Below are 24,715 nucleotides of genomic sequence, written 5' to 3'. Positions count from 1 at the left end.
TCTCTCGGACGCTAGGTTTCCTTCTTTCTACTGCCACATTTCTGTCAGCATTTAATTTCCTTGAGTCTCTCCCATCTTACACCACAACATACCTCCCTTTTCTGTTACCTCTTTCCCCCTTCCTTGTTCATAGATAAGGTTCATTTTTTTTTCTTTTTTTTTTTGAGACGGAGTTTCGCTCTTGTTACCCAGGCTGGAGTGCAATGGCGCGATCTCGGCTCACCGCAACCTCCGCCTCCTGGGTTCAGGCAATTCTCCTGCCTCAGCCTCCTGAGTAGCTGGGATTACAGGCACGTGCCACCATGCCCAGCTAATTTTTTTGCACTTTTAGTAGAGACAGGGTTTCACCATGTTGACCAGGATGGTCTCGATCTCTTGACCTCGTGATCCACCCGCCTCGGCCTCCCAAAGTGCTGGGATTACAGGTTTGAGCCACCGCGCCCGGCCTAAAACAACTTTTAACTTAGCTTTCATCATACCTCATTGCCATAGTCTTCCTATGCATTTTTTTGTTTCCTTTGCAAGCTCCCCTTCTTCTAACCTGCCCTGTCTCTTAAGCATGAGTCATCTGCAGGGTTTTGTTCTTAGTCTTGTTTTCTCATAGTATAGACAACCATTCCAATGGCCGCACTTATTACCATTAATGCTAACTGCTACCACATCATTATCTATAGCAAATGTATCTCTCCACTAATCTGATGTCTACAGGTTATCTGTAAATAGATACCCCACAGGCACCTAAAATTCAAAATATCCCCAAATTAAACTCATCTTCCCCGCAAACCCACCTCACTCTTCTACATTCCTATCTCAGTATCATACTATCCACACAACTGCACAAGTCAGAAAAATGACCCCATTTCAACCTCCTCCCAAGTAATCACCCAGTCTGTTGACCAAACTTCTTCAGTTATCTGTTCAATCTGCCCGTTTTCTCACCCCATGTTGATGACCATCATCTGGATTAGTATCATCTAAAATTACTGCTCTGCACCATAACTGGTATAAATATGGATCTTGTCATTTTTGTGTTAATATTCTTTCAGTGACATGTCACTGCTGCCAGTTCAAAAAACCTTTATCATCTAATGTCTGCCAGTTTCTTCTGTGACATCTCTAATGTTAGCAGGAATCAGATTAAATAGCTATTAAAGTGTCATTCTTCCCCTTAAATTCTATATTCCAGCAGCACAAAACTCTCTACAGTTGCTGGTGCTTTTCTCTAGGCTTTTCTTTTTCTTTTTTATTTTTGAGATGGGTCTTGCTATGTTGCCCAGGTTGGTCTTGAACTCCTGGGCTCAAGTGATCCTCCCACCTCAGCCTCCTGAGTAGCTGGGATTACAGGCATTACATTACATTACAGAGCCAGCCACTGTGCCTGGCTCTCCATCCTCACTGAAGATTAAGTTACAGAGAACACTCACCCCTTGCTCCTTTCTTTACTTTCCAAAGTACTGTTTATTACCCAAATTGTAATTCTTTATCTCCCCAACAAGTGTGAAACTATCTTGAGGATTGGGACTGCAGGTGGCTCTTCCTTTTATTTCTAGTTCCCAGTACAGTTTGGGGCACGGGAGTTCAATTAGTATTAGCTGAAATGAATTTTTAAAACCTTTGCACTTTAGATCTCTATGAAGCCTTGGCATCCAGTCCAACACTCTCATTTCTCAGAAGAAGATACTAAGGCCCAGATGTGCTGTCTTTCCAAAATTATAGGTCTAAACCAGGTGTAGTGGTATACACGTGCAGTATCAGCTACTCAGGAGGCTAAGGTGGGAGGATCACTTGAGCCCAGGAGCTGGAGACAAACACGTGCAACACAAGTCTCAAAAAAATCAAATGACAACAGTCATAGGGCTTGATTAGCAGAAAAGCAGAATCCAGGCTGTTTTATCCTTGGTCAAGGTGTCACTATGGTGCGTGTGATGAAGAGCGTGAGGAGTACTTGGAGAGGACTTGGGAGCAGTGGGATGAAAACTGAGAACAGTTTATAAATGTATTAATTCCATGCCAGGACTTGACCTCTTAGTTATACAGGAAGAAGGTTAAGATGTAATGGGGACAGTGAGAACAGGGTCTAGAAGACAGATCTAGTCTCCAAGTCAATAGTGAATCATTTAAGCTGGTCCTGGGAAGCAAGAGAAGGCTGCCGTGGCTCCTGAGAGCAACAAACAGTGCCAGGGACCCAAAAGTGAAATGCTCATGACCAAGAGAGGAAGGCAGTGACCCTAATGAAAGAGTTTCAGGTCAATTACAGAATTCCAACATGTGGGAACAGTAATTCTCTACCCAGGACTGAGGTTTTCTGTTTTATTTAAAATTTGTATAACTGTGCTGGGCACAGTTGCTCAAGCCTGTAATCCCAGCACGTTGGGAGGCCGAGGCGGGTGAATCACGAGGTCAAGAGATCGAGACCATCCTGGTCAACATGGTGAAACCCCGTCTCTACTAAAAATACAAAACATTAGCTGGGCATGGTGGTGCGTGCCTGTAATCCCAGCTACTCAGGAGGCTGAGGCAGGAGAACTGCCCGAACCCAGGAGGCGGAGGTTGCGGTGAGCCGAGATCGCGCCATTGCACTCCAGCCTGGGTAACGAGCGAAACTCCGTCTCAAAAAAATAAATAAATAAAATAAAATTTGTGTAACTTTAAAAGCAACAGTTCAAGTGACTACTATGCAGAGCTCAGGGTATAGAGTTCAACACTGTGTTGAAATACACTAAACACATCTTTTGTACAATATACAGTCACACATTGCGTAACAGCATTTTGGTCAACAACAGCCGGCATATACGACAGCAACAGTGCCCTCCTAAGACTATAATGGAGTTGAAAAATTCCTACTGCCTAGTGACACTGTAGCTGTCGTAACATCATCGCTCACATCTGTGTAAACAAACCTACTCTGCTGCCAGTCATAGAAAGTCATAGCATGTACAATTACAAACGGTACATAATACTTGATATCAACGACTATGTTACTGGTTTATGTATTTACTGTTTTTTTGGTCATTATTTTACAATGTACTTGTATTTATATAAAAAAAGTTAACTGCAAAACAGCCTCAAACAGGTCTTCAGGGGGATTCCAGAAGAAGGCATTGTTACCATAGGAAATCACAGCTCCATGCTTGTTACTGCCCCTGAAGACCTTCCAGTTAAACAGGATGTGGAGGTGAAAGACAGTGATACTGATGATCCCGACCATGTGTAGGCCTAGGCTAATGTGTGTGCCTGTGATTTAAACTAATAAAAGGTTTAAAAAAATCTAAATACAAAAAAGCATATAGGATAAATATATAAATTAAGAAAATATTTTTGTATAGCTGTACAATGTTTTAAGCTAAGTATCATTAGAAAAGAATCAAGAAGTTAAGTTTACAAAGTTATAATAAGCAAAGGTTTGAAGAAAGAAAATTAAGTTTTAAAATAAATTTAGTGCGGCCTAAGTGTATGGTATTTACAAAGCCTATAGTAGTGTACAATAATGTCCTAGGCCTTCACATTCACGCACTACCACTCACACCCAGAGCAACTTCCAGTCCTGCAAGCTCCATTCATGGTAATTGCCCTATACAAATGGACCATATATGTATTTTTTTTGAGACGAAGTCACTCTTGTTGCCCAGGCTGGAGTGAAATGGTGCGATCTCAGCTCACCGCAACCTCCACCTCCTGGGTTCTAGCGATTCTCCTGCTTCAGCCTCACAAGTAGCTGGGATTATAGGCATGTGCAACCATTCCTGGCTAATTTTGTATTTTTAGTAGAGACGGGGTTTCTCCATGTTGGCCAGGCTGGTCTCAAACTTCCGACCTCAGGTGATTCACCTGCCTTGGCCTCCCAAAGTGCTGGGATTAGAGGCAGGAGCCACTGCACCCAGCCAAGTGTACCATATTTTTATTGTACCTTTTCTAGATTTAGATATGTTCAGATAACAAATACCATGGTGAAACAGTTGCCTTCAGTATTCAGTATGGTAACATGCTGTACAGGTTTGCAGCCTAGGTGCAATTAGCTATCCCATATGGCCTAGGCGTGCAGTTGGCGGTAACGTCTTGGTTTGTGTAAGTACACACACTCCATAATATTCACAAAATGACAAAATCGCCTGTGACACATTTCTCAGAATGTATCCCCACTGTTAAATGATACATGACTGTACTAAGAACAATTTAGAAATATGCATCAGGAAAAGTACCTCTGTGTTTTAAGTGTTAAATAAAATTGTTTCGGGAGTCATTTTTGTGAAATCAGTCTGCAGCCCTTTTCCTTGGTGCTGTTGAATACTTTGAATTAGAAAGGCATACTGCCTTACCTACAAAATATGTGTATGTACAAACATACCTAAAGAAAAAATGGGCTGGGCCACTAGGAGTAACTCAGAACTGGCTAGCCAAGGGTGGTACAACTTTTGCTATAATCAAGCAGCTGGGAAACCAGGAGGCTGTGGTTGCAGCTGTTACCTCCAGGGCCAGGAAATACCTCCCTCCTTTCATACTCTGCGTCTCTAAACCCTCAGCTCTATTCTGAATTCAAGTCTCCCATGAATGCATCTGACTGGCATCTAAGTCTCATCGGAAATTAGTCCAGAAAGTGAATTTTGGTTTTTTAGTCTTTGCTGTAAGGGAGGACACAGTAAAAGGACTATGGAGCAATGAGGAGCCAGCAATTGACTGTGTCGTCCACCAGGTGTGCCAGACGCCAAGGTTGTGTGCTCATGGGAGAGTGGTCCTGAGGGGATACAGCTTTTGGGAGGAAGTGGTATCTAAACTGGAAGTAAACCAGGTGATTTTACTGAAATCTTTTACCCAAGGGAGAGGCTCATTAACACTGCAGAGAAATCATAGTGAGCAGCAGTACAATGCCATCTACCTGCAGAAGATGACTAATCTGGAGAGGAAATTTGCCCACCAGCTGAGCCAGGGCAACATCAGATGAAAAAGGTGAAGGAGCAGTATGAAGAACCAATAGAAGAAATCATCACAATAGAAAATTAAGCTGTAGCTCACAGACCTTACTGAAAAAAAAAAAAAAAAAAAAAAAAAAAGGTACGGGTGGGGCGGAATCTAAAACAAAGTGGGAGGCGGGGGGAAGAGGGGGGGAAATCCAAATCCAAAACAAATCCAGGCTTAGCCCAGGCTGTAGGAAGCAAGCCTGCCACAGCTGCCCTGAGGGAAAGGAACTGAGCAACCCAAATACTAGCCCCTAGTTCTGAGACAGCTTTAGATTTGAAAAGACAGGATACAGAGGAAACCAATGAGACTCAAGGTGTCAGCTAGAAGCCTCTGAGGATGACCTCAGAAGCCAGGCTGAAAGCAAACACAAAACTGTGTGAAGAAGAGGTGTTGGGGAGGGGGAAGGACTTGGCCAAACCCTGAAAGTCTCAGCTACCCCAATGGCAAGTCAGGAAAATTCAGAGGTTGAGAGGACCCTGAGTGGGACCAGCCTGTTATCAGTGAGGGTGAGGAAGAACAGGATGCTGAAGATGAAGGGAGAAACCAGCAAAGCCAAGGGATGACTACAACGTGGTTGAAAATGAGATAGAATCCAAAGCAGACGAGGAGGCAGCCCCTGCAGATAAGGAAAAGCTAAATATCCTTAGTGCTGAAGATCAAAAGACAACCTAAGTTTACTGGACAAGTCAGAAATGCAGAACCAGCTGGATATGGTGGCTGACGCCTGTAATCCCAGAACTTTGGGAGGCTGAGGTAGGCAGTTCACTTGAGGCCAGGTGTTTGAGACCAGTCTGGCTAACATGACAAAACCCTGTCTCTACTAAAAATACAAAAATTAGCCGGGTGTGGTGGTGCACACCTGTCATCCCAGCTACTGGGAAGCCTGAGGCATGAGAATCACTTGGACCTGGGAGGTGGAAGTAACAGTGAGCCGAGATTGCACCACTGCACTCCAGCCTGGGCAACAGAGCGAGATTCAACACAAAAAAAGCTGAATCATACATTTCAGGTCAGGTCTGCACAGAGATTACAACATAATATTTATGTGGAATTGAATACTTCAAAACTGTGAAAAGAACTATGTAAAACAGATGTAACTAAACATTTTTTTTTTTTTTTTTTTTTTTTGAGACAGAGTTTCGCTCTTGTTACCCAGGCTGGAGTGCAATGGCACGATCTCGGCTCACCGCAACCTCCGCCTCCTGGGTTCAGGCAATTCTCCTGCCTCAGCCTCCTGAGTAGCTGGGATTACAGGCACGCACCACCATGCCCAGCTAATTTTTTGTAATTTTAGTAGAGACGGGGTTTCACCATGTTGACCAGGATGGTCTCGATCTCTTGACCTCGTGATCCGCCCACCTCGGCCTCCCAAAGTGCTGGGATTACAGGCTTGAGCCACCGCGCCCGGCCGTAACTAAACATTTTTAAAGTACCCAAAGGAGTAAAGAAACTGATTTTTAAAAACTTGTTTATCCCAGCAAGTAGCTCATTGACTATTAGGCCCATGGGAATGCCACCATCAACAACAGTCGTGCCAGACTCTCCTTACCCCTGAGGTTCATCTGATGAGCTGGCGTCCCACTGGATTCTTCTTTGCTCTTATAGCAAGAAATGGATGTGTCTTTGAAGGTGCACCAATACTGCTTGTAACCTTTCAGGGTCAGCTTTTTTGGCCTATGTATCAAATAGAATTAACAAAAAAATTACTTTGAAGTAACTTTATTAGCAACTTTCACAATATTAAGTCTGGGGTCAAGTTTTAAACGTGCTGAAATTGATCCCCCTTGGTCAGTGTCTTCTAATGTGACTAGTGTAGTAACAGCTGTTACTGGATGTGCAACTCCCTTCTCAATCTGCTCTAGAAGATCAAATAGTGAGCATGCAGAAGAGAAAGGCGGTAGGGCCTGCCTTCCAGTATTCTGCAACTGGAGCCATCTCATCTCTCACTAACTAGCAGGTCACACAGAAAGAGTGGGAAAAGAAAGCTGAAGTAAATGTCAGTAACTGGAAGATTCCTGGATCCTGTAATTACCTGCAGGTTTATGGGTGTCTGCAAGGCTGCGGTGGAGCCTCTATAAAGATGCAAGTTTACCTGGCAGGACTGAGGGGAAGTGCTTCTTTCTCTGGGGTAAATTCCAATGGTGACATTAACTTGCCACTCCAATGTGAACACAGAAGGAAGATGACACAGCAGTCATAAGGGTGTGTAAGGAAAGGTGCAGGTAAATGAGAAAGGTGTGTCAAAGGACAAGGAGAAACGGCAAGGCAGTGGCATCTGAAATCATGCCCTTGTCTCAGAAATGTTCCGTATTTTGAACTGTTGTATGTTCAACTATGGTAAATGGTTTATTCTAGAGTAATTTTATATCTTACATAGTAGAAAACAGTACATTACACTTCCTTTCCTTTTTCTCCTCTCTACCTTAATGCTAAGCTCTCTTGATTCTGTGGAATATAGCTGGAAAGAGTGTTTAAAAATCTAGATCAGATATACTAGAACTTTACATAAAATGTTGCATGAACAGAGTTCAGTGGAATCTTAAGCCCTGAACGGGGAAATAACACTGGTAGTAACACAGTTCATTATGTACTGCTTCCAACTGAGGCCCAGAGGGCGGGGCTGTGCCACTGTATTACTGTGTTTCAGCATCTCTATGATGCAATCTAGGTTTCACAATATATATATATTTTTTTAAGGAAAATATTTATCTGATAAAAAATGAGCATTGTGATTTTAATTTGGTAAAAGTGGTTATTTTCTCTCATGGTATTTGGTGTTCATCCAACTGGTAAATCCTTTTACAGTGGATGCGTCTGTTGGTCAAACTTAAAAGTTAAGTTTCAATAATGTGACTATGACTATAAAACTGACAGCCATTAACATCTGGAATCCCTCCTCTTTTTGTACTTACTTGAAAACTTTAATATAGTCAGCAAGTTCAGGAATGGAAGTAATGTCACCCTAAAAGAGAGTTAAATCCTTTTTTAATTTTTTTTGAAATTTGAAATTATAATGTTTGGTATCTGATACCAAGAACTGGGTTACTTAATAAACAGAATGACATAAAATACAGATTATAAAGATTTAAACAACACAGTCACAATACATAGTCTTGTGGACAGCATTCTTGGCATTTTCAACTAGCATTTTTAACAAGCGCATTTTCAAACAGCATAAAAAGTTAACAAAATTTTCATCAAAATGGCAATTTATACAACCCGTAAGAATATGCTATCTTTAATACCGCTGAATCTGTAGCTACATATAAATTTGTACATTGTTAAAGCCTGGAAATAAGTGTTTCTTCAGCAGTAACTAATCCCTATACTTAAAAACCAAACTCAGGCCGGGCACGGTGGCTCAAGCCTGTAATCCCAGCACTTTGGGAGGCCAAGGCGGGTGGATCACCAGGTCGAGAGATCGAGACCATCCTGGTCAACATGGTGAAACCCCGTCTCTACTAAAAATGCAAAAACTAGCTGGGCATGGTGGCGCGTGCCTGTAATCCCAGCTACTCAGGAGGCTGAGGCAGGAGAATTGCTTGAGCCCAGGAGGCGGAGGTTGTGGTGAGCCGAGATCGCGCCATTGCACTCCAGCCTGGGTAACAAGAGTGAAATTCCTCCTCAAAAACAACAACAACAACAACAACAACAACAACAGAACCAAACTCAGCATTTCACAATTTTCCCAAGATTTATTTTTTAATTTTTGTAGTATTTCAAATGTGCCCATCACTAAGTGGATTTTTACCATGACTTGAGATTACTTTCCTCTGCAGAAATGTTTTCTCACCATTCGTAAAAGAATTTGGAGAGTATCAGAAGATCTATTCTTACTGTGTTGATTGCACTAGAGACTAATACACTTTAAAAACTTTTTAAAAATATCACTTTAAAAACAAACTTCCCAGTGGTGGTGGGAGCACTGCTTAAGGCCAGGAGTTTGTGATCAGACTAGACAACACAGTAAGACCCCATTTCTACAGAAAATAAAAAATTAGCCAAGTGTGGTGGTGCATGCCTACAGTCTCAGCTTCTCAGGAGGCTTAGGCGGGAAAACAGCTTTTGCCCTGGAGTTTGAGGATGCAATGATGTGTGTCACTGCACTCCAGCCTGGGCAACAGAGCAAGACCCTGTCTCAAAACAACCACTTTGCTCAAAGTTCTGAAAAATTAACATTTGATTTCTCTAAAGCATTAAATATTTCTCTCCACTAACTCCCCGAATACTATGAACCTAATTCCACAAAATGGTATGCATCAATTCAAACTACGTTAGTAGGTTAAGAAAAAGATTGACCCTACCAAAATTGTCGACGTTTTACCCCCTTCCAAAGTAATCTCCAGGTCTGAAAGGGCAGCATCAACTTCATCAACTTCTTTGTCACTGTTGTTCAAATGATTCTCTGACGTCATGATTGACAGCTTATTGATATGATACTGAAACCAGAATTATTTTATTAAAATGACTGCTATAACTGTAAAGCTCTAAAATGAAACTTAGACTCTGAATCTATATTTAATGCTTTTCAGTACCTAATTTGCAAAGAGAGAAGCGCCTGGGAACTGGAATGTGGGAAATAAAGGGCATGGCACCTGAAATCAATATTCTAAACCTGCTAATAAATATTTATCCAATAGAAGTAGGGTCTTTGGACACATACCAATGAATTCATAGTTTGGGGACCCTAAGACTTAAGAGAGTTAACTGATCCTCAACTGTACTTTACATTAACAGAGATTTTTAACTTTTTCTCATTGTAATCTTCCCTGTGTCCAAAACAGGGCCTGTTATCAATGAATATTGAATGGACATATAGAATATGCATGAAGTCTTTTGTAAAAGTTAACACTGAATACTGTACATTACTCCTATAACCCAGGAGAAAGTCATTATTATTATGTCAAAAGCTAAAGGGCCACTTTTTCCCCATCCTTGATTCAATGCTCTGTATTCTCATACATAAGAATGTTTGTGTATGTCAGTACGCACATGGACACCTACATATACGTGGGTGGGAAGGAGATGGAGAGACTAGTGAGTAGTGATGACTAATCATATGTAGACAGGAAAATTTTGGGATAGAGAATTACTAGTTATTGATTTTAAATACACTTCAGTAAGTGACTTAGAACAAATATTCATAATCTAATAGATTTTTATGTTAAGACTTAGGTTTTCTACAAAGGTCAGTAGAACTTTTATATCTTAATCAGTTACCTTTCAAAGCAACAAGTAGCATTCCAAATGTCTGAATTATTCATTTAATACAATCTATTCATGGGAACACTTAGTGAACTAATCTGAGACCACTTACCAATGTTATTCTGTGTTTTAAGGTTTAGCGATTAGTAGTTAATAGTATCTGGCTACTTCAATTGTGTTGAAATGAGATCTTACAATGGTAGAAACGTCCATGTTCATAAATTGTGGAAAATGAGGTAGAGATTGAGGGCCTCTGGTCCCAAATGCCAGAGTATAATACGGATCCTTAGGTTTCCTCCAGAGATCATCATTCAGGAAGTCTGGGGTCCAGCCTGGAATCTGCCATTTTTACTCACTGCTCTGGGTAATTCTGATGCAAAATGTCCTTATGAGTCATACTACTAGAGAAATCTTGGCTGTGAATGGAACTTACAAAATCCAGCTTTGCTTTCTTAAATTTTATATATATACTCTGACCTAAATGCTTTAAAAATAATGTTACTAATTCATCTACTTTACTTTTTATCCCCACCTTCTTGTTTTATATTGCTTTGCTTCTTTTTACTATTGTAAGTTTACTTTACACAAGGATCCAGGTGTCCCAAGGAGAGGATACTTAAGAGTCTAGGCTCTCTCTGAAAAAAAAAAAAAAAAAAAAAAAAAAAAAATCCAGACATCTCCTCCTCACCATACTTTCACAGTTTGCTTACTCTGGTACTAGATGGCTTCCTACAGCCTGAGGTCTCTAAGAAAGCCTCCAGCAACTCAAGGGATCTGTATGCCAAAATACTCTCAATAAATCTAGACTCTGAAATGGTCTTGGAGGGCTGTGCTTTGAGACCATTCCATTTCCATGAACTAAAATCTATGGTGTCTCTGAGGTGTTCCTTCTGTACTGATGTGCAGCCCATGAGGGTGGGCTGCAGAATCATGCCATTTCTGTGAAAGCATTACTGTGTGTACTCTCATTTTATAAACACTTTTTGAGTACCTACTATGTGCCAGGCATATAGTAGGCATCTGTTGGTTTTAAAAACAATAACCATAAACATGTACTATTTTTTAATACAAAAATAAAGCGATAGCATAGTAACTGTGGTCTTTCACACATATTTTTACAGGCATTATTCTATCATTGGCCAAACCTCCACTAGAACATTATGAGCCTGTGTTCAAAGTGAGAAGGATGCAGGAAGAATGCCATAACCAGGTGAGGGGACTCCCAACAAACTGCTCCAGAATTTAATTCAAGAAGTTCGCCAGAGAATCTGAATTATCTAAAAGCACAATACAGGATCTTCACTGACTCATTAAGCAAGTCCCTAGAAAATAACTGATTAATCCATCTGTCACCTGGCATTTTCCTTGTCTATGTATCTTTGCAACTCCCTTCTTTCATTATGTAAACTAAGGTGAAAATTAGCTGTTCTTGCTGTTTAAATTTTTGTTTTTTGGCTAACCCCACTCCCCATTCTTGCTTTCTAAGGGCAACTCTTTCAGTCACTAGTGAAAACTTTTCTGGAGGCATAAAAGAAGGCATTTGGAAGACTGAGAGCATTTTTGTTTGTGTTCTAAGGAAAAACAAAATCCTTTCTACAGTGAAAGTTCTTCAACTGAATGTCAACTTTGCTTCCTGTGCTTCCGTTATTTATAGAACATCGACTTTATCAGGACTTTAGGCTGAACCCAAAATCCCATCGTAACTGGGAATACTTGCCAAAGCATTACTCCGATATCTGAAATTTAAGAAAGATGAATTACTTTGGTCATCAGACCTCAGTATCTGTAAGAATGTGAATTTGTGGATGCCATCCTAATGTTACTAATGACGACAATAATTAATTTTTTAATAAGCTCCCCTATAATTCTGAAGGAGGTGGTATGTAAGAACCACATATGAAAAAACTGGTTTAATCTAAGGAAAATATTAGCTGTCTACCTAAGGATTATCATTGTAGAAACAGGTTTGCTTTCACCAGTCTCTCTAAATCTTATCACCTAAAAGTATTGCTTTGCTATAGCCCGTTTTATCATGCCAGCTATTTATGAAATTATGCAGGTAAGCGTCAGATTCAATTTCAGAAATCTGATTTTTAATAAATATTTTCTTTCCAAGGGAAAAACTGAGTAGCTTTGAGTAGATATGTATGTAGGGGTGAGAGGATAATTTTTATCCTACAAAATACCACTAAATTCTTAGATAAAATTTTAAAAAATCAAACTAAAATATATTTGTTTTTCCTTTCCTAAGTTTCTATTCACTTGCTGCATGGCAAAAATTCTGTCTTGTCAAAAGTTACTGGAATTATGATTCCACTTTACTATTTAAAAATAACCCCCTATCCTTTACCCAAATAAGTCCCATTTACTAGTCCTTGCGACTACCTGGAGGGCTGCAAACATCATCATTTCTTCTTCTGTGCATTCAATTTCTTCCAGGAGAATGGCCCACTTGGCCTGCTCGTAAAGCTGATTGATTCTGATGGCATCATACTGCAGCAAGAGAAACAGTTCTTTTGTAATATATTACCTTTACCATTGATAAATTTCACACTCTGAATATTCAATTGACAAGAAAAATTTACTACTTTTTTCCTGGGATTTTAATTTACAATAGAGAAGCTTTATTTACAATCAAATATTATAAAAAAGATACCTATGGGGTCAGATATGCCTATATACGCCCACATCTAATTTTCCATTAAAAATGACATTAAAATATATAACAGAATAATTGATTTTACAATATTAAAAACAGATTCTGTATTTTTCAGGGAAATAACCACTAGACATTAAAGCCTTTAACATAAGAAATCAAATTTGATTCCATTAAAGTAAGATGGAACTACTGATTATTTTTCGGTGTTGTTACTGCAATTTGCCATACTAAAATGTAATCAGAAAGCAAATCACTGTGGGGAACGTTCTGTTCTCTGTGGAGAGGCATACCCAGATCAAGCAGCAAGTCCTTGGAAATGGTAGTTAAATATGCAAAATACAGGGCAAATATAATTATCCATTTAATTATATAACTAAAAGTCAATAGTAACGCCTTAAGAATACTGCAGATTGAATATCCCTTATCCAGAATGCTTGGGACCTTCTGTTTTAAATTTAAAGTTTTTATAGATATTGGAATATTCCATTATACCAGTTGAGTGTCCCTAACATAAAATTCCAAAATAAGCATTTCTTTTCAGCATTTTCTCAGCCTTCAAAAGTTTTAGCTTTTGGAGCATTCTACATTTTCAAATTAGGGATGCTCAACATGTATTTTAGAATGTTGACAAAATACATCTCCATTCCCCTCACAAACCTAACTATTCCCAAAGTAGCTTTAACTTTACTAAAAGTAGCTATGATGTAGCCTGAAAATGAATTAAAATTATTTTCTATAGATCTATTACAAACATTTTGCTGTTTGTATAAAGAATTACTGAAGCATACAATGAAAGATGATAAACGTAACATTAAACTCTAGACTAGACTCTAGACATGAAAAGGATGAGAAGGTAGTCAAGTGAGGTTTTTTTCCCCCAGGTTGATAGGCAAGCAAAAAATTCAAACCTCTGTGCCAAGTGTTTTCTAGCGGGGAAAGAGCTCCAGATATTTATAGCAAAGTTAAATCTTACCAGAAAAACAAAGCACTATGGCAGCAGAGATAATACCAATCATAGTAAAGACAATTAACAGTACTTATCTGTTAGAGAGGAAAAAAATGCAGACCTAAAAAAAATTTGGCTGGAGATGGTGGCTCAGGCTGGTAATCCCAGCACTTTGGGAGGCTGAGGCAGGAGGATGGCTTGAGCCCAGGAGTTTTAAGATCAGCCTAAACAAAAAAGTGAGACTCTATCTCTGCAGAAAATAAAGAAGTTAGCCACACGTGGTTGTGTGAGCCTATAGTCCCCGCTACTTGGAAGGCTGACATAGAAAGATAGCTTGAGTCCAGGACTTTGAGGCTGCAGTGAGCCATGATCATGCCACTGCATTCTAGCCTGGGGGACAGAGTAAGATAAAAAAAAAAAAAAAAAAAAACAACCCTTTTTTTCGAAGCAAGATCCTTTGGCATGTAATTAGTAATCTAAACATAATTGAAAAGGTAATCTTTCTGAAACTTCTTTTACTTAAATATAGTTGAAGAGAGGTATTACATTAAAAAAAAAGGAACTTTGCCAATTATTATTACTATTTTTTTTTTGAGATGAAGTCTTTTTTTTTTTTTTTTTTTTTTTTTGAGACGGAGTTTTGCTCTTGTTACCCAGGCTGGAGTGCAATGGCGCGATCTCGGCTCACTGCAACCTCCGCCTCCTGGGTTCAGGCAATTCTCCTGCCTCAGCCTCCTGAGTAGCTGGGATTACAGGCATGCACCACCATGCCCAGCTAATTTTTTGTATTTTTAGTAGAGACGGGGTTTCACCGTGTTGACCAGGATGGTGTCGATCTCCTGACCTCGTGATCCACCCGCCTCGGCCTCTCAAAGTGCTGGGATTACAGGCTTGAGCCACTGCGCCCGGTGAGATGAAGTCTTGCCCTGTCACCCAGGCGGGAATGCAGTGGCACAATATTGGCTCACTACAACCTCTGCCTTCCAGGTTCAAGCAATTCTCCTGCCTCAGCCTCCCAAGTAGCTGGCGTTACTGGTGTGCGCCACCACACCTGGCTAATTTTTATATTTTCAGCAGAGATGGGGTTTCACCATGTTGGCCAGGCTGGTCTCAAACTCCCGACCTTGTGATCTACCTGCCTTGACCTCTCAAAGTGCTGGGATTACAGGTGTGAGCCACTGTGCCCGGCCTAAAACTTTGCCAATTCTATAGTAACAAACCAGTACCTTTAAAATACAAATCATGACATGCTAAGAGCTTAGAGATAAAAAAAGAAAGAAAATCAAATCAACCAAAAGTTTCGTTACCTTAAAAATAACAATAAAAAAGATTTAGTTATGCTTCCAACCTACTAAAATAGACTTACTTAAAATACAAATACCTCTGCCTAAAGGTATGAGTTTTTAATAATTATTCAAGGTTTGATATACACAAATGATTCCTTATTCCACCCACTTCCAAAAACAAATGAAAAAAAAAAAATCCCTTTAAACCCTCGGTACCTTTGGATTCAAATCAAAAAAGCTGTAATACTTGAATCGGAGCAGTAAGGCCTCATTTTCCTTCACATCTTGTTCCATGAGAGATCTTGAGGAGTCAAGCCATCTGGACAAATTAAGAAGAGTATGAAACAAAACAACATAGAATTAAGAAAATATTTCTACCTCTAGTTGAATAAAGAAATTCAACTGTATCTATATCTTAAAACTTACCCTTGGTTGATTTTTGCTTTATCAAGGAGAGCCTGAGGCTTGAACATTTTTGCCAAGATTTCTGGTGACGTGATTGGTTGGCTGACAGCAAGTATACCAGGATTGCCTTCTGACAAAGCACTGTCACCAAACCAAGCAGAAGTTGGTGACAAGGGGCTTCCATCATGAGCATCATAAGTGGGGGTCATTGTTTTACTATATAGTCCTGGGCTTGAATATATACTTCCTAATAAGTAACATGAAAAACAGGTAGTAAGAATGCAGCACGTCTTATGTTTCAATAATAACACATAGTATGATATAAGGCACATTGTGAAACAAAAGTTTTATTCTGAAAGGAAAGCTTAGTATATTATTTTACCTGTCATGAGAACATGTGCAATTAATTCTCCTTGTATAACACTGAAACATGTAATAACAAAGCCTTAAGAATATAATTAAGTTGGCAGAAATTCTGGAGAAAAAAACCAGTTCAAGAGAATTAGAAAATAAGGATATAGCTGAAGCAGACAGACCAACACCTTTTAATTGAGGCAAGGCTCACCTTTCAGAGGGCCAATGTAAAGAACATCAGTGCCTACAGGAAAGGAAAGAAAGGAATTCAGAAGGTAAAGGAAAGGCAACAACAGAGGACAGAAACAAAAGAATGAAAAGAAAATGAGAAAAAGAAAAAAACAGATTTTCCCTCACTGTGAACCATAAACTGAAGCACAAATTTCAAGTGGATTTCGGAGTAAAGAACCTTAGAAACTACAACGTGAGTAAAACAGGTGTTTTTGGTCCAATTTAAAAGAATGAAGTTATGCTCTAGTCAAGTATATAGTGACAAACATGTCTACAACGTTCACCACCATTTGAAATCCATACCTTTTTTTTTTTTTTTTTTTTTTGAGACGGAGTTTCGCTCTTGTTACCCAGGCTGGAGTGCAATGGCGCGATCTCGGCTCACCGCAACCTCCGCCTCCTGGGTTCAGGCAATTCTCCTGCCTCAGCCTCCTAAGTAGTTGGGATTACAGGCACGCGCCACCACGCCCAGCTAGTTTTTTGTATTTTTAGGAGAGACGGGGTTTCACTATGTTGACCAGGATGGTCTCGATCTCTCAACCTCGTGATCCACCCGCCTCGGCCTCCCAAAGTGCTGGGATTACAGGCTTGAGCCACCGCGCCCGGCGAAATCCATACCATTTTAAGGTAATGCAACATAACTGAATTAATTCATATAGATCAAGAATAATTTTATAGTAATATCTTCTCAGTAAATAACTAAACAGGTTTCAACAGATTTACAATAAAGTATTTAAAAAATTTTTAAGTTCCAGGGTACAACAAATAAAGTACTAATGCAAAAGGGCAGATAAAAGTTGGCTCTAGAAAGTCTAACAGAGGTTTATTTTGTAGTTAAATCCCAAAAGGAAGAGATACTATTGCCTTATTTATCTTCCGATTTCTCAGTGGTAGGACTAGGCATACAGTAGAACCTATGTAAATAACAGTTTGTTACATTAGCCAACTGATGGTATGTGCTCCTTTATTTAAACTACAAAAATTAAGAAGATGAATGTTGGGAATAACATTAAGTACAAGCAGCTCCCCCAAGTCCTAGCTCTGTTAAATTATATTTTGTTCTGTAGTCATAATTTTTCAAAAGAAAATGTGTAATGGGTATATGGGTATAACACTGTTAATAAATGATGGAAAGAAAATGGATTTTCCATTCCCTAAATTTAGGATTAAGCTTAGGAATCCCTCTTCTTTCCTACTGTTTGTACCTCTCCTCCCCATGCAATGACAGAAACAACTCCTGTGAAAAAGCGGAGCTAGAGATTTTTGTAGCTGTCATGACTCAGTCTAGGAAGCAAAGGCAAAGTAAAAAAAAAAACAAAAAGCAAAAAACTTACTGAAAATAATGTAATCTCTTGCTAGACAGCATATCTGATTTGATGTCCCTGACGTGTTCTTCCAACGTTAATACTAAAAAAACTTTTAAGACCTAGGCTAAGCTGGGCGCGGTGGCTCAAGGCTGTAATCCCAGCACTTTGGGAGGCCGAGACGGGTAGATCACGAGGTCAAGAGATCGAGACCATCCTGGTCAACATGGTGAAACCCCGTCTCTACTAAAGATACAAAAAAATTAGCTGGGCATGGTGGCACGTGCCTGTAATCCCAGCTACTCAGGAGGCTGAGGCAGGAGAATTGCCTGAACCCAGGAGGCGGAGGTTGCGGTGAGCCGAGATCGCGCCACTGCACTCCAGCCTGGGTAACAAGAGCGAAACTCCGTCTCAAAAAAAAAAAAAAAAAGACCTAGGCTGGGTGTGTGGTGGCTCACGCTTGTAACCTCAACACTTTGGGAGGCCGAGGTGGCTGAATCACTTAAGGTCAGGAATTCGAGACCAGCCTGGCCAACATGGTGAAACCCTGTCTCTACTAAAAATACAAAAATTAGCCGGGAGGGGTGGTGCATACTATTCAGGAGGCCAAGGCTGCAGTGGGCCAAGACTGTGCCACTGCACTCCAGCCTAGTCAGTAAAGCAAAACTAGAGTATCCATGTACTATAAGTGGATGCTATAGTACTATAGCTTCCATGTACTGTAACTTATATAAGCCATTCCCAATTGGTGTGCATGTATTCGTTTAAAATTCTCAAAAAACAACAACAAGGCCGGGCGCGGTGGCTCAAGCCTGTAATCCCAGCACTTTGGGAGGCCGAGGCGGGTGGATCACGAGGTCAAGAGACATGGTGAAACCCCGTCTCTACTAAAAACACAAAAAATTAGCTGGGCATGGTGGCGCGTGCTTGTAATCTCAGCTACTCAGGAGGCTGAGGCAGGAGAATTGACTGAACCCAGGAGGCGGAGGTTGCGGTGAGCCGAGATCGCGCCATTGCACTCCAGCCTGGGTAACAAGAGCGAAACTCCGTCTCAAAAAAACAACAACAACAACAACAACAACAAAACACCCCTTTAAAATCCGAACACTGTTAATCCTAAAACACAAAGCAAAGCTGTGACACTGGGATCATTAGTCCTGGGGCTTTGTTTAAACGCTAGATCCTTAAACTAGACAGGTATTTTTCAAACTTAAAATTGTGTGACACCTTTTGGAAGCATTATTTAGGCACCCCACATTTATTAAATGGGCTGGGCAAAGGGTATGTCTGCTATAGACAATGTGCATATAGATAAAAGTGTGAAAAAACATTAACTTCTAGGCAAAGTCTTATTTCAAAGATCTATCAAATAAATATGTCAGAATACTGTAAATTTGTACCTAGTATGACGTACTATAATTATTATCCAAAACTGAGTCGTTAGAATTCATAATTTTCTTTATAAAGTTTCTAACATATAAAAGATATTCTCCCTAAGTCACTGGTGTGGTTCGGGATCTGTGTCCCTGCCCAAATCCATGTCTAATTGTAATCCCCAATGTTGGAGAAGAGGCCTGGTGGGAGGTGAATGGATTGTAGGGGTGGAGTTTTCATAATGGTGTGGCACCATTCCCCACTTCTCATGAGAGCTGGTTGTTTAAAAGTGCGTGGCACCTCCCCCATCCCACCCCTAACTCGAGCTCCAGCCAAGTGAAGTGCTGGCTCCCCCTCTGCCTTCTGCTGTAATTATGTTTCCTGAGGTCTCCCCAGGAGCTGATGCCACCATGCTTCCTGGGCAGCCTACAGAAATGTGAGCCAATTGAACCTCTTTTAAGTTACCCAATCTCAGGCATTTCTTTACAGCCATGTGAGAAAGAACTAATACAATCACATGTTTAATAGAATCAGCCACCCACCCAAATCTACTCCCTTTCAATTTCCTATAGTTTGTATATTCTTTATTGCGTAATTACTTCATTGTTCTTATTAGTTCTGTAGGCGCTATGGGATAATAACTCATTTAGTGTGCACAACAACTCTATTCACTTCAGAAGAGGAAATTAAGGCAAAGCAAAGTAAAGTAACTTGTCCAAGTTCAAGAGCATGTAAGCTGCAGAGCCAAGCTATAAATCAGCCAGTGTGGCTGTAGGGCTACACACTGCATCCATGTGCTATAACTTATGTAAGCCATTCCCAATTGGTGTGCATGTATTCGTTTAAAATTCTGTTACTGTCTAGGTGAAGGGGCTCACGCCTGTAATCCCAACACTTTGGGAGGCCGAGGCGGGCGGATCACCTGAGGTCAGGAGTTTAGGACAAGCCTGGCCAACATGGCGAAACTCTGCCTCTACTGAAAATACAAAAAATAAGCCAGGCATAGTGGTGCATGGCCGGAGCCCCAGCTACTTGGTAGGCTGAGGCAGCAGAATCACTTGAACCCAGGAGGTGGAGGTTGCAGTGAGCAGAGACTGCACCACTGCACTCCAGCCTGGGCGACAGAGTAAGACTCTGTTTTGAAAAATAAAAATAAAAATAATAAAATTCTGGCCGGGCGTGGTGGCTCACACCTGTAATCCCAGCTCTTTGGGAAGCTGAGGCAGTGGATCACCTGAGATCAGGAGTTTGAGATCAGTCTGGCCAACACGGTGAAACCCCATCTCTACTAAAAATACAAAAATTAGCAAGGTGCTAATTTTGGAAACGTGCCCATAGTCCCAGATATGTGAGAGGCTGAGGCAGGAGAATCGCTTGAACCTGGGAGGTGGTGGTAGCAGTGAGCCGAGATTACACCATTGCACTCCAGCCTGGCGACAGAATGAGACTCCGTCTCAAAAAATTAAAAAATTCTGTTACTAATGTCATCATTGCTAAATCAATGCTTCAATAAACATTTGTGTAGTTATTTCCCAATTCTAGCAGCACTGCTGGGTCAGAGGGTATGGGTATTTTAAATTCCTTAGTCTCAGTTCAGAGACAATCCCAACTAAGTTGTTTACCTCAGTGCCTGGTTTAAAATACATCAGAGGCAGAAAACTAGTAAAGAGTAAGATAACATAGCAGATTTAGTCACCAACAAAATATAAGCTGACTGAACAACGTGGAAAGATAACTTAAAACTTATAAGGAGGAGAAATAAAGAGTTTAAAAAGCACTATAGTCTGAGTCCACCTACTGTAGATATTTAAAACCCTGTATCATCAAATAACTCCTAAATACTGCTATATTGCAACACAGTAAAATCTACCACCTTATTGTAAATTATATATATTTTTAAAAGGTGTACTAAGGTAATGAATTTTAGAAAGTTTTTCATCAAAATACCTATCTTTTATATTTTATTAAAAGATTTTTTATGGCATTTTTATATTTTTGGTGAAAAATTTGCCAAGTAAGAGTAAAAGCCTAGAACTATAAAGTAAATGGCTAACAGATATAAGACCACATAAAAATGTAAAACTGTATGGTTAAAAAAAAGGCCACAAACAAAATGCCAATATATAAAGGAAAGTAACACATTAAAATTTAATATCACTAAAAACAAAAACACAAATTAAAGAAAATTTATTCTTTGAAAATAGAAAAAACATATATAAATTATTCAACTATCTTAGTATTTATCAGGGAAACACACAATAACTGAGATACTACTTATTGCCAAACTGGCAAACATACAGATTTACAACATTCAATATTGACTAAAATGTAGGAAATGAGGCATTTTCATATACTGCTGATGGACGTGTAAGCCACAGAAACTTTCTGGAGAGGGAAACAGTGTGTGTGTGATATAAAGTGTATAGATATGTATGTATCTACACATACATGTGTTTTTTTAGAAGAAGGGTCTTGCTCTGTTGCTCAGGCTGGAGTGCAGTGGTGTGAGCACCCAGGTTGAACTCCTGGGCTCAAGAGATCCTCCTGTCTCAGGCTCCCAAGTAGCTAGGACCACAGGTGTGCACCACAACACCCGGCTCTGGGATATATTTGACAGAAAAATTAGATACCACCTAGGTAGAAAAACAGGTAAAGATAGTTTTTCTATAGGTAAAACTCTGAAGTCATTTATAAGAACTAGGAAAACTTCTCTGCTTTGACACAGAAAGATCACCAAAACAATGATCACCAAAAAATCAAACTGCAGAGCATATAATATATATTAGGATCTCATTTATGTTATTAAAAGAAAACCAGACAGGCAAGGCATATACCCATATATGTACATAAACACACAGAAAGGGTACTGTCAAGTTTGTCTACAAACTTATAACCTAGTTATATGTAGTAATCAAGAAATGCCTCCCTCTTGAGAAGGAGAAGCCAGGGAATAAGTTTAAGAGGAACTCACCTTAAGTTTAATACATTTTTTATATTATTTGAGTTTATTACAAAGAGACTGTATTAATGTATAAATTTTATAATTAAAAAAATGAAGTCCATTAGTTTGTATCAGTGAGAAAACACAATGTGTGTATAACACAGTACCACTTTTGTTAGACAAATAAATGAAAACATACATAATTCTGTAATATTTGAATATTTACTATGAGCATGTGATACTTTTGTACTTAAAGAATACTTTTAAAAAATGTTTTGAGGCTAGGTATGTGGGTCAAGATGGCCAGGGGCAGACATATGTTATTTCTAGTTAAATAATTATAAGCTTGCTTTGCTTACTGTACACTGAAGTTTATACCCTGAATGAAGCTATATCAAATATTGGTGCAGTAAAATAGAAATCAAGCGGCAACAGGAGGCCTAAGGTAAAGAGCATCTGAGAGCGCTGTGAAACCGGGGAACCCGCAGGGCGGTTGCAGCAGGAAATACTGCTTTGGGCCCACGAACGCCTTCTCAACATGGAGGCTGCATGAGGGTCTCGTAAAAAGGACTTGCAGTAAGATCTCTGAGAAGGGAGGCAACCTCTGCTCACATCTTGCAGAAGGTCTTGCAGATTCGAGTTTACAAGGAGGAAAAGCCTTGCAAGGCAGAGATTACCAGAATGCCACAGGCTCTGCCTAGGTTCTCAGAATATGGAGTAATCTTGATTGCCCTGTGTCCACAAAGTATAGCCTACTGCACACCTAGGCTATATGGATGGTATAGTCTCTTGCTCCCAGGCTATAAGCCTGTAAAGCATGTTACTGTACTGAATGCTGCAGGTATCACAATGGTAAGTATCTGTATCTGTGTATCTAAACACAGAAAAGGTAGAGTGAAAATACGGGGCTGGGCACGGTTGTTCATGCCTGTAATCCCAACACTTTGGGAGGCCAAGGTGGGTGGATCACTGCTGCCAGGAGTTTGAGACCAGCCTGGCCAACATAGTGAAACCTCATTTCTATTAAAAATACAAAAAGTGACTGGGGGTGGTGATATGCACCTATAGTTTCAGCTACTCAGGAGGCTGAGGCAGGAAAATTGCCTGTATTCTGATTGCCACTACGTCAGTGTGGGTGACAGAGTCTGCCACCAAAAACAAAAAAAAAAAAAAAAAAGAAAAGAAAAAAAAAGAAAATATTGTATTATAATCTTGTAATCTTATGGAACTACCACCATACATGTAATCTGTTACTGACCAAAACATAACTATGTAGCACGTGACTGTATTTCTTACTATGCCACATTATCACATGGACATAACCTTTCATGCTCTTTTTTGTTTGTTTGAGACAAAGTCTCCCTCTGTCCATCAGGCTGGAGTACAATGGCACCATTTCGGCTCACTGCAACCTCTGCCTCCCAGGTTCAAGTGATTCTCCTGCCTCAGCCTCCAGAGTAGCTGGGATTACAGGGGTGCCTCATCATGCCCGGCTAATTTTGTGTTCATAGTAGAGACGGGGTTTTACCATGTTGGCCAGGCTGGTCTCGAACTCCTGACCTCAGGTGATGCACCTGCCTCGGCCTCCCAAAGTGCTGGGATTACAGCTCTGAGCTACTGCGCCTGGCCCCTTTTATTCTCTTTTACCTCTTCCCCACCCCAACCTGTAGGCGTCCACCAGTATCAGCAACCCTTCTCCACATTCCCTCCTGTACAATTATTGACTGGAAGTAAATCTGATACTTTTTCTACAATAATGATTTGATAATTTTGTAACATATTCAGAAACCAATCGTTCTACAATGCCCTGGTCTAAATTCCATTGTCTGCCATTATGTTCCAGTGCTATCCTAAAGGATCTCAGAGGTCTCTCTACCATAAACTGGCTCAACATGTTATTCACATGTTGTATTTTTGCAAGGATGTTCTTTGTCAGTATCATTCTTTCTCCTTGGATTGCCTTTTCCCATCCCAAACCTAGCCACTGAACTTAAAAGCTGAATTCACAAACTTTGTTTGGAATTGTTTTCTGAATTTCGAAGACGTTACCTTCCATAAATGTCATTTAACATTTACATATTACTTCCTTAAGTACAGTAACTGTTTTTCCACTAATCTATAAACTACTTAAAAGTACTGACTGTCTTATTTCTTTGTATCTTTCAAAATGCAATCAGTGCGTAGTTACAGAAAAGTTACAAGGCTTGTGACATTAAGGCGTTCCTAGCACCACTGTGTCATAATTTCTTATCCTTATCCATAAAATGTGGGTATTAACAGAATCTACTGCAAAGAGCTGTAGTGAGAATTACACGGGTTTCCATGGGTAAAGTGCATAAAACAGTCGTGGGCACTGCACAGTACGTGCTCTGTAAATGTTGCTTCATTATTACTATTACCATCATCATCTCAGCACCTCCCAGCACTTTAGGAGGATGAGGTGGGTGGATCACGAGGGCAGGAGCTCTAGAGCAGCCTGGCCAACATGGTAAAATCCCGTCTCTACTAAAAATACAAAAATTAGCTGGGTGTGGTAGTGGGTGCCTGCGATCCCAGTTACTCGGCAGTTAAAGCAGGAGAATCATTTAAACCTGGGAGGCAGAAGTTGCAGTAAGCTGAGATCATGCCACTGCACTCCAGCCTGGGGGACAGGGCAAGACTCTGTCTCAAAAAAAAAAAAATTTTTTGCCAAACGGACCTAAGTAACGGATTTATAAATTTGTGGCTGATGGAAATGTGGACAACTGCAATGTTTGGTCTAGGTATATGGCCACTATTAAAGAACATAACTTAATTAGTCACCTAGCTTCCCAACAGACATTACCTGAATGCCTATTGAATGCCATATGCTGAGTTAGGTTCTGGTGACAAAAATGTGAGATAGTCCCTTCATTCAGTGAGCTCACATTAGCAGGGAGAACACACAGTGTAACACCACTAAACAGAAAACTCTGCTGACTTATGACAGAAGGATGCCTAATTCAGATTGGAAAAGTAATGAAAGGGAATCTAAGAAAGCTCCTCAAAGGAGTAAAACCTTAAAGAAAAAAGGTG

The 24,715-nt window shown here is 40.1% G+C and overlaps 1 protein-coding gene across 6 annotated transcripts in view; it reads right to left on the bottom strand.

Moving 5' to 3' along the window:
• FERMT2 (FERM domain containing kindlin 2) overlaps nucleotides 1-24,715 on the bottom strand; it is a 94,975-nt gene that overhangs the window by 10,570 nt on the left and 59,690 nt on the right. For 3 of the 6 annotated variants that reach the window (XM_039469092.2, XM_039469093.2, XM_039469095.2), the window contains exons 5-11: nucleotides 16,023-16,055; nucleotides 15,479-15,704; nucleotides 15,269-15,371; nucleotides 12,547-12,654; nucleotides 9,261-9,395; nucleotides 7,869-7,918; nucleotides 6,506-6,630 (exon numbers count right to left, since the gene is read on the bottom strand). In XM_039469092.2, the coding sequence (XP_039325026.1) occupies nucleotides 6,506-6,630; nucleotides 7,869-7,918; nucleotides 9,261-9,395; nucleotides 12,547-12,654; nucleotides 15,269-15,371; nucleotides 15,479-15,704; nucleotides 16,023-16,055 (780 nt within the window). The remainder of the gene's footprint in view (nucleotides 1-6,505; nucleotides 6,631-7,868; nucleotides 7,919-9,260; nucleotides 9,396-12,546; nucleotides 12,655-15,268; nucleotides 15,372-15,478; nucleotides 15,705-16,022; nucleotides 16,056-24,715) is intronic. The other 3 variants (XM_039469094.2, XM_039469096.2, XM_039469097.2) reach the window with 1 other exon arrangement.

This window comes from Saimiri boliviensis, chromosome 2 (assembly GCF_048565385.1).
Source record: "Saimiri boliviensis isolate mSaiBol1 chromosome 2, mSaiBol1.pri, whole genome shotgun sequence".
In the NCBI taxonomy this organism is placed as follows: domain Eukaryota; kingdom Metazoa; phylum Chordata; class Mammalia; order Primates; family Cebidae; genus Saimiri; species Saimiri boliviensis.
Note: the sequence above shows the minus strand (reverse complement) of the source record. Positions and strands in the feature narration are given on the sequence as shown.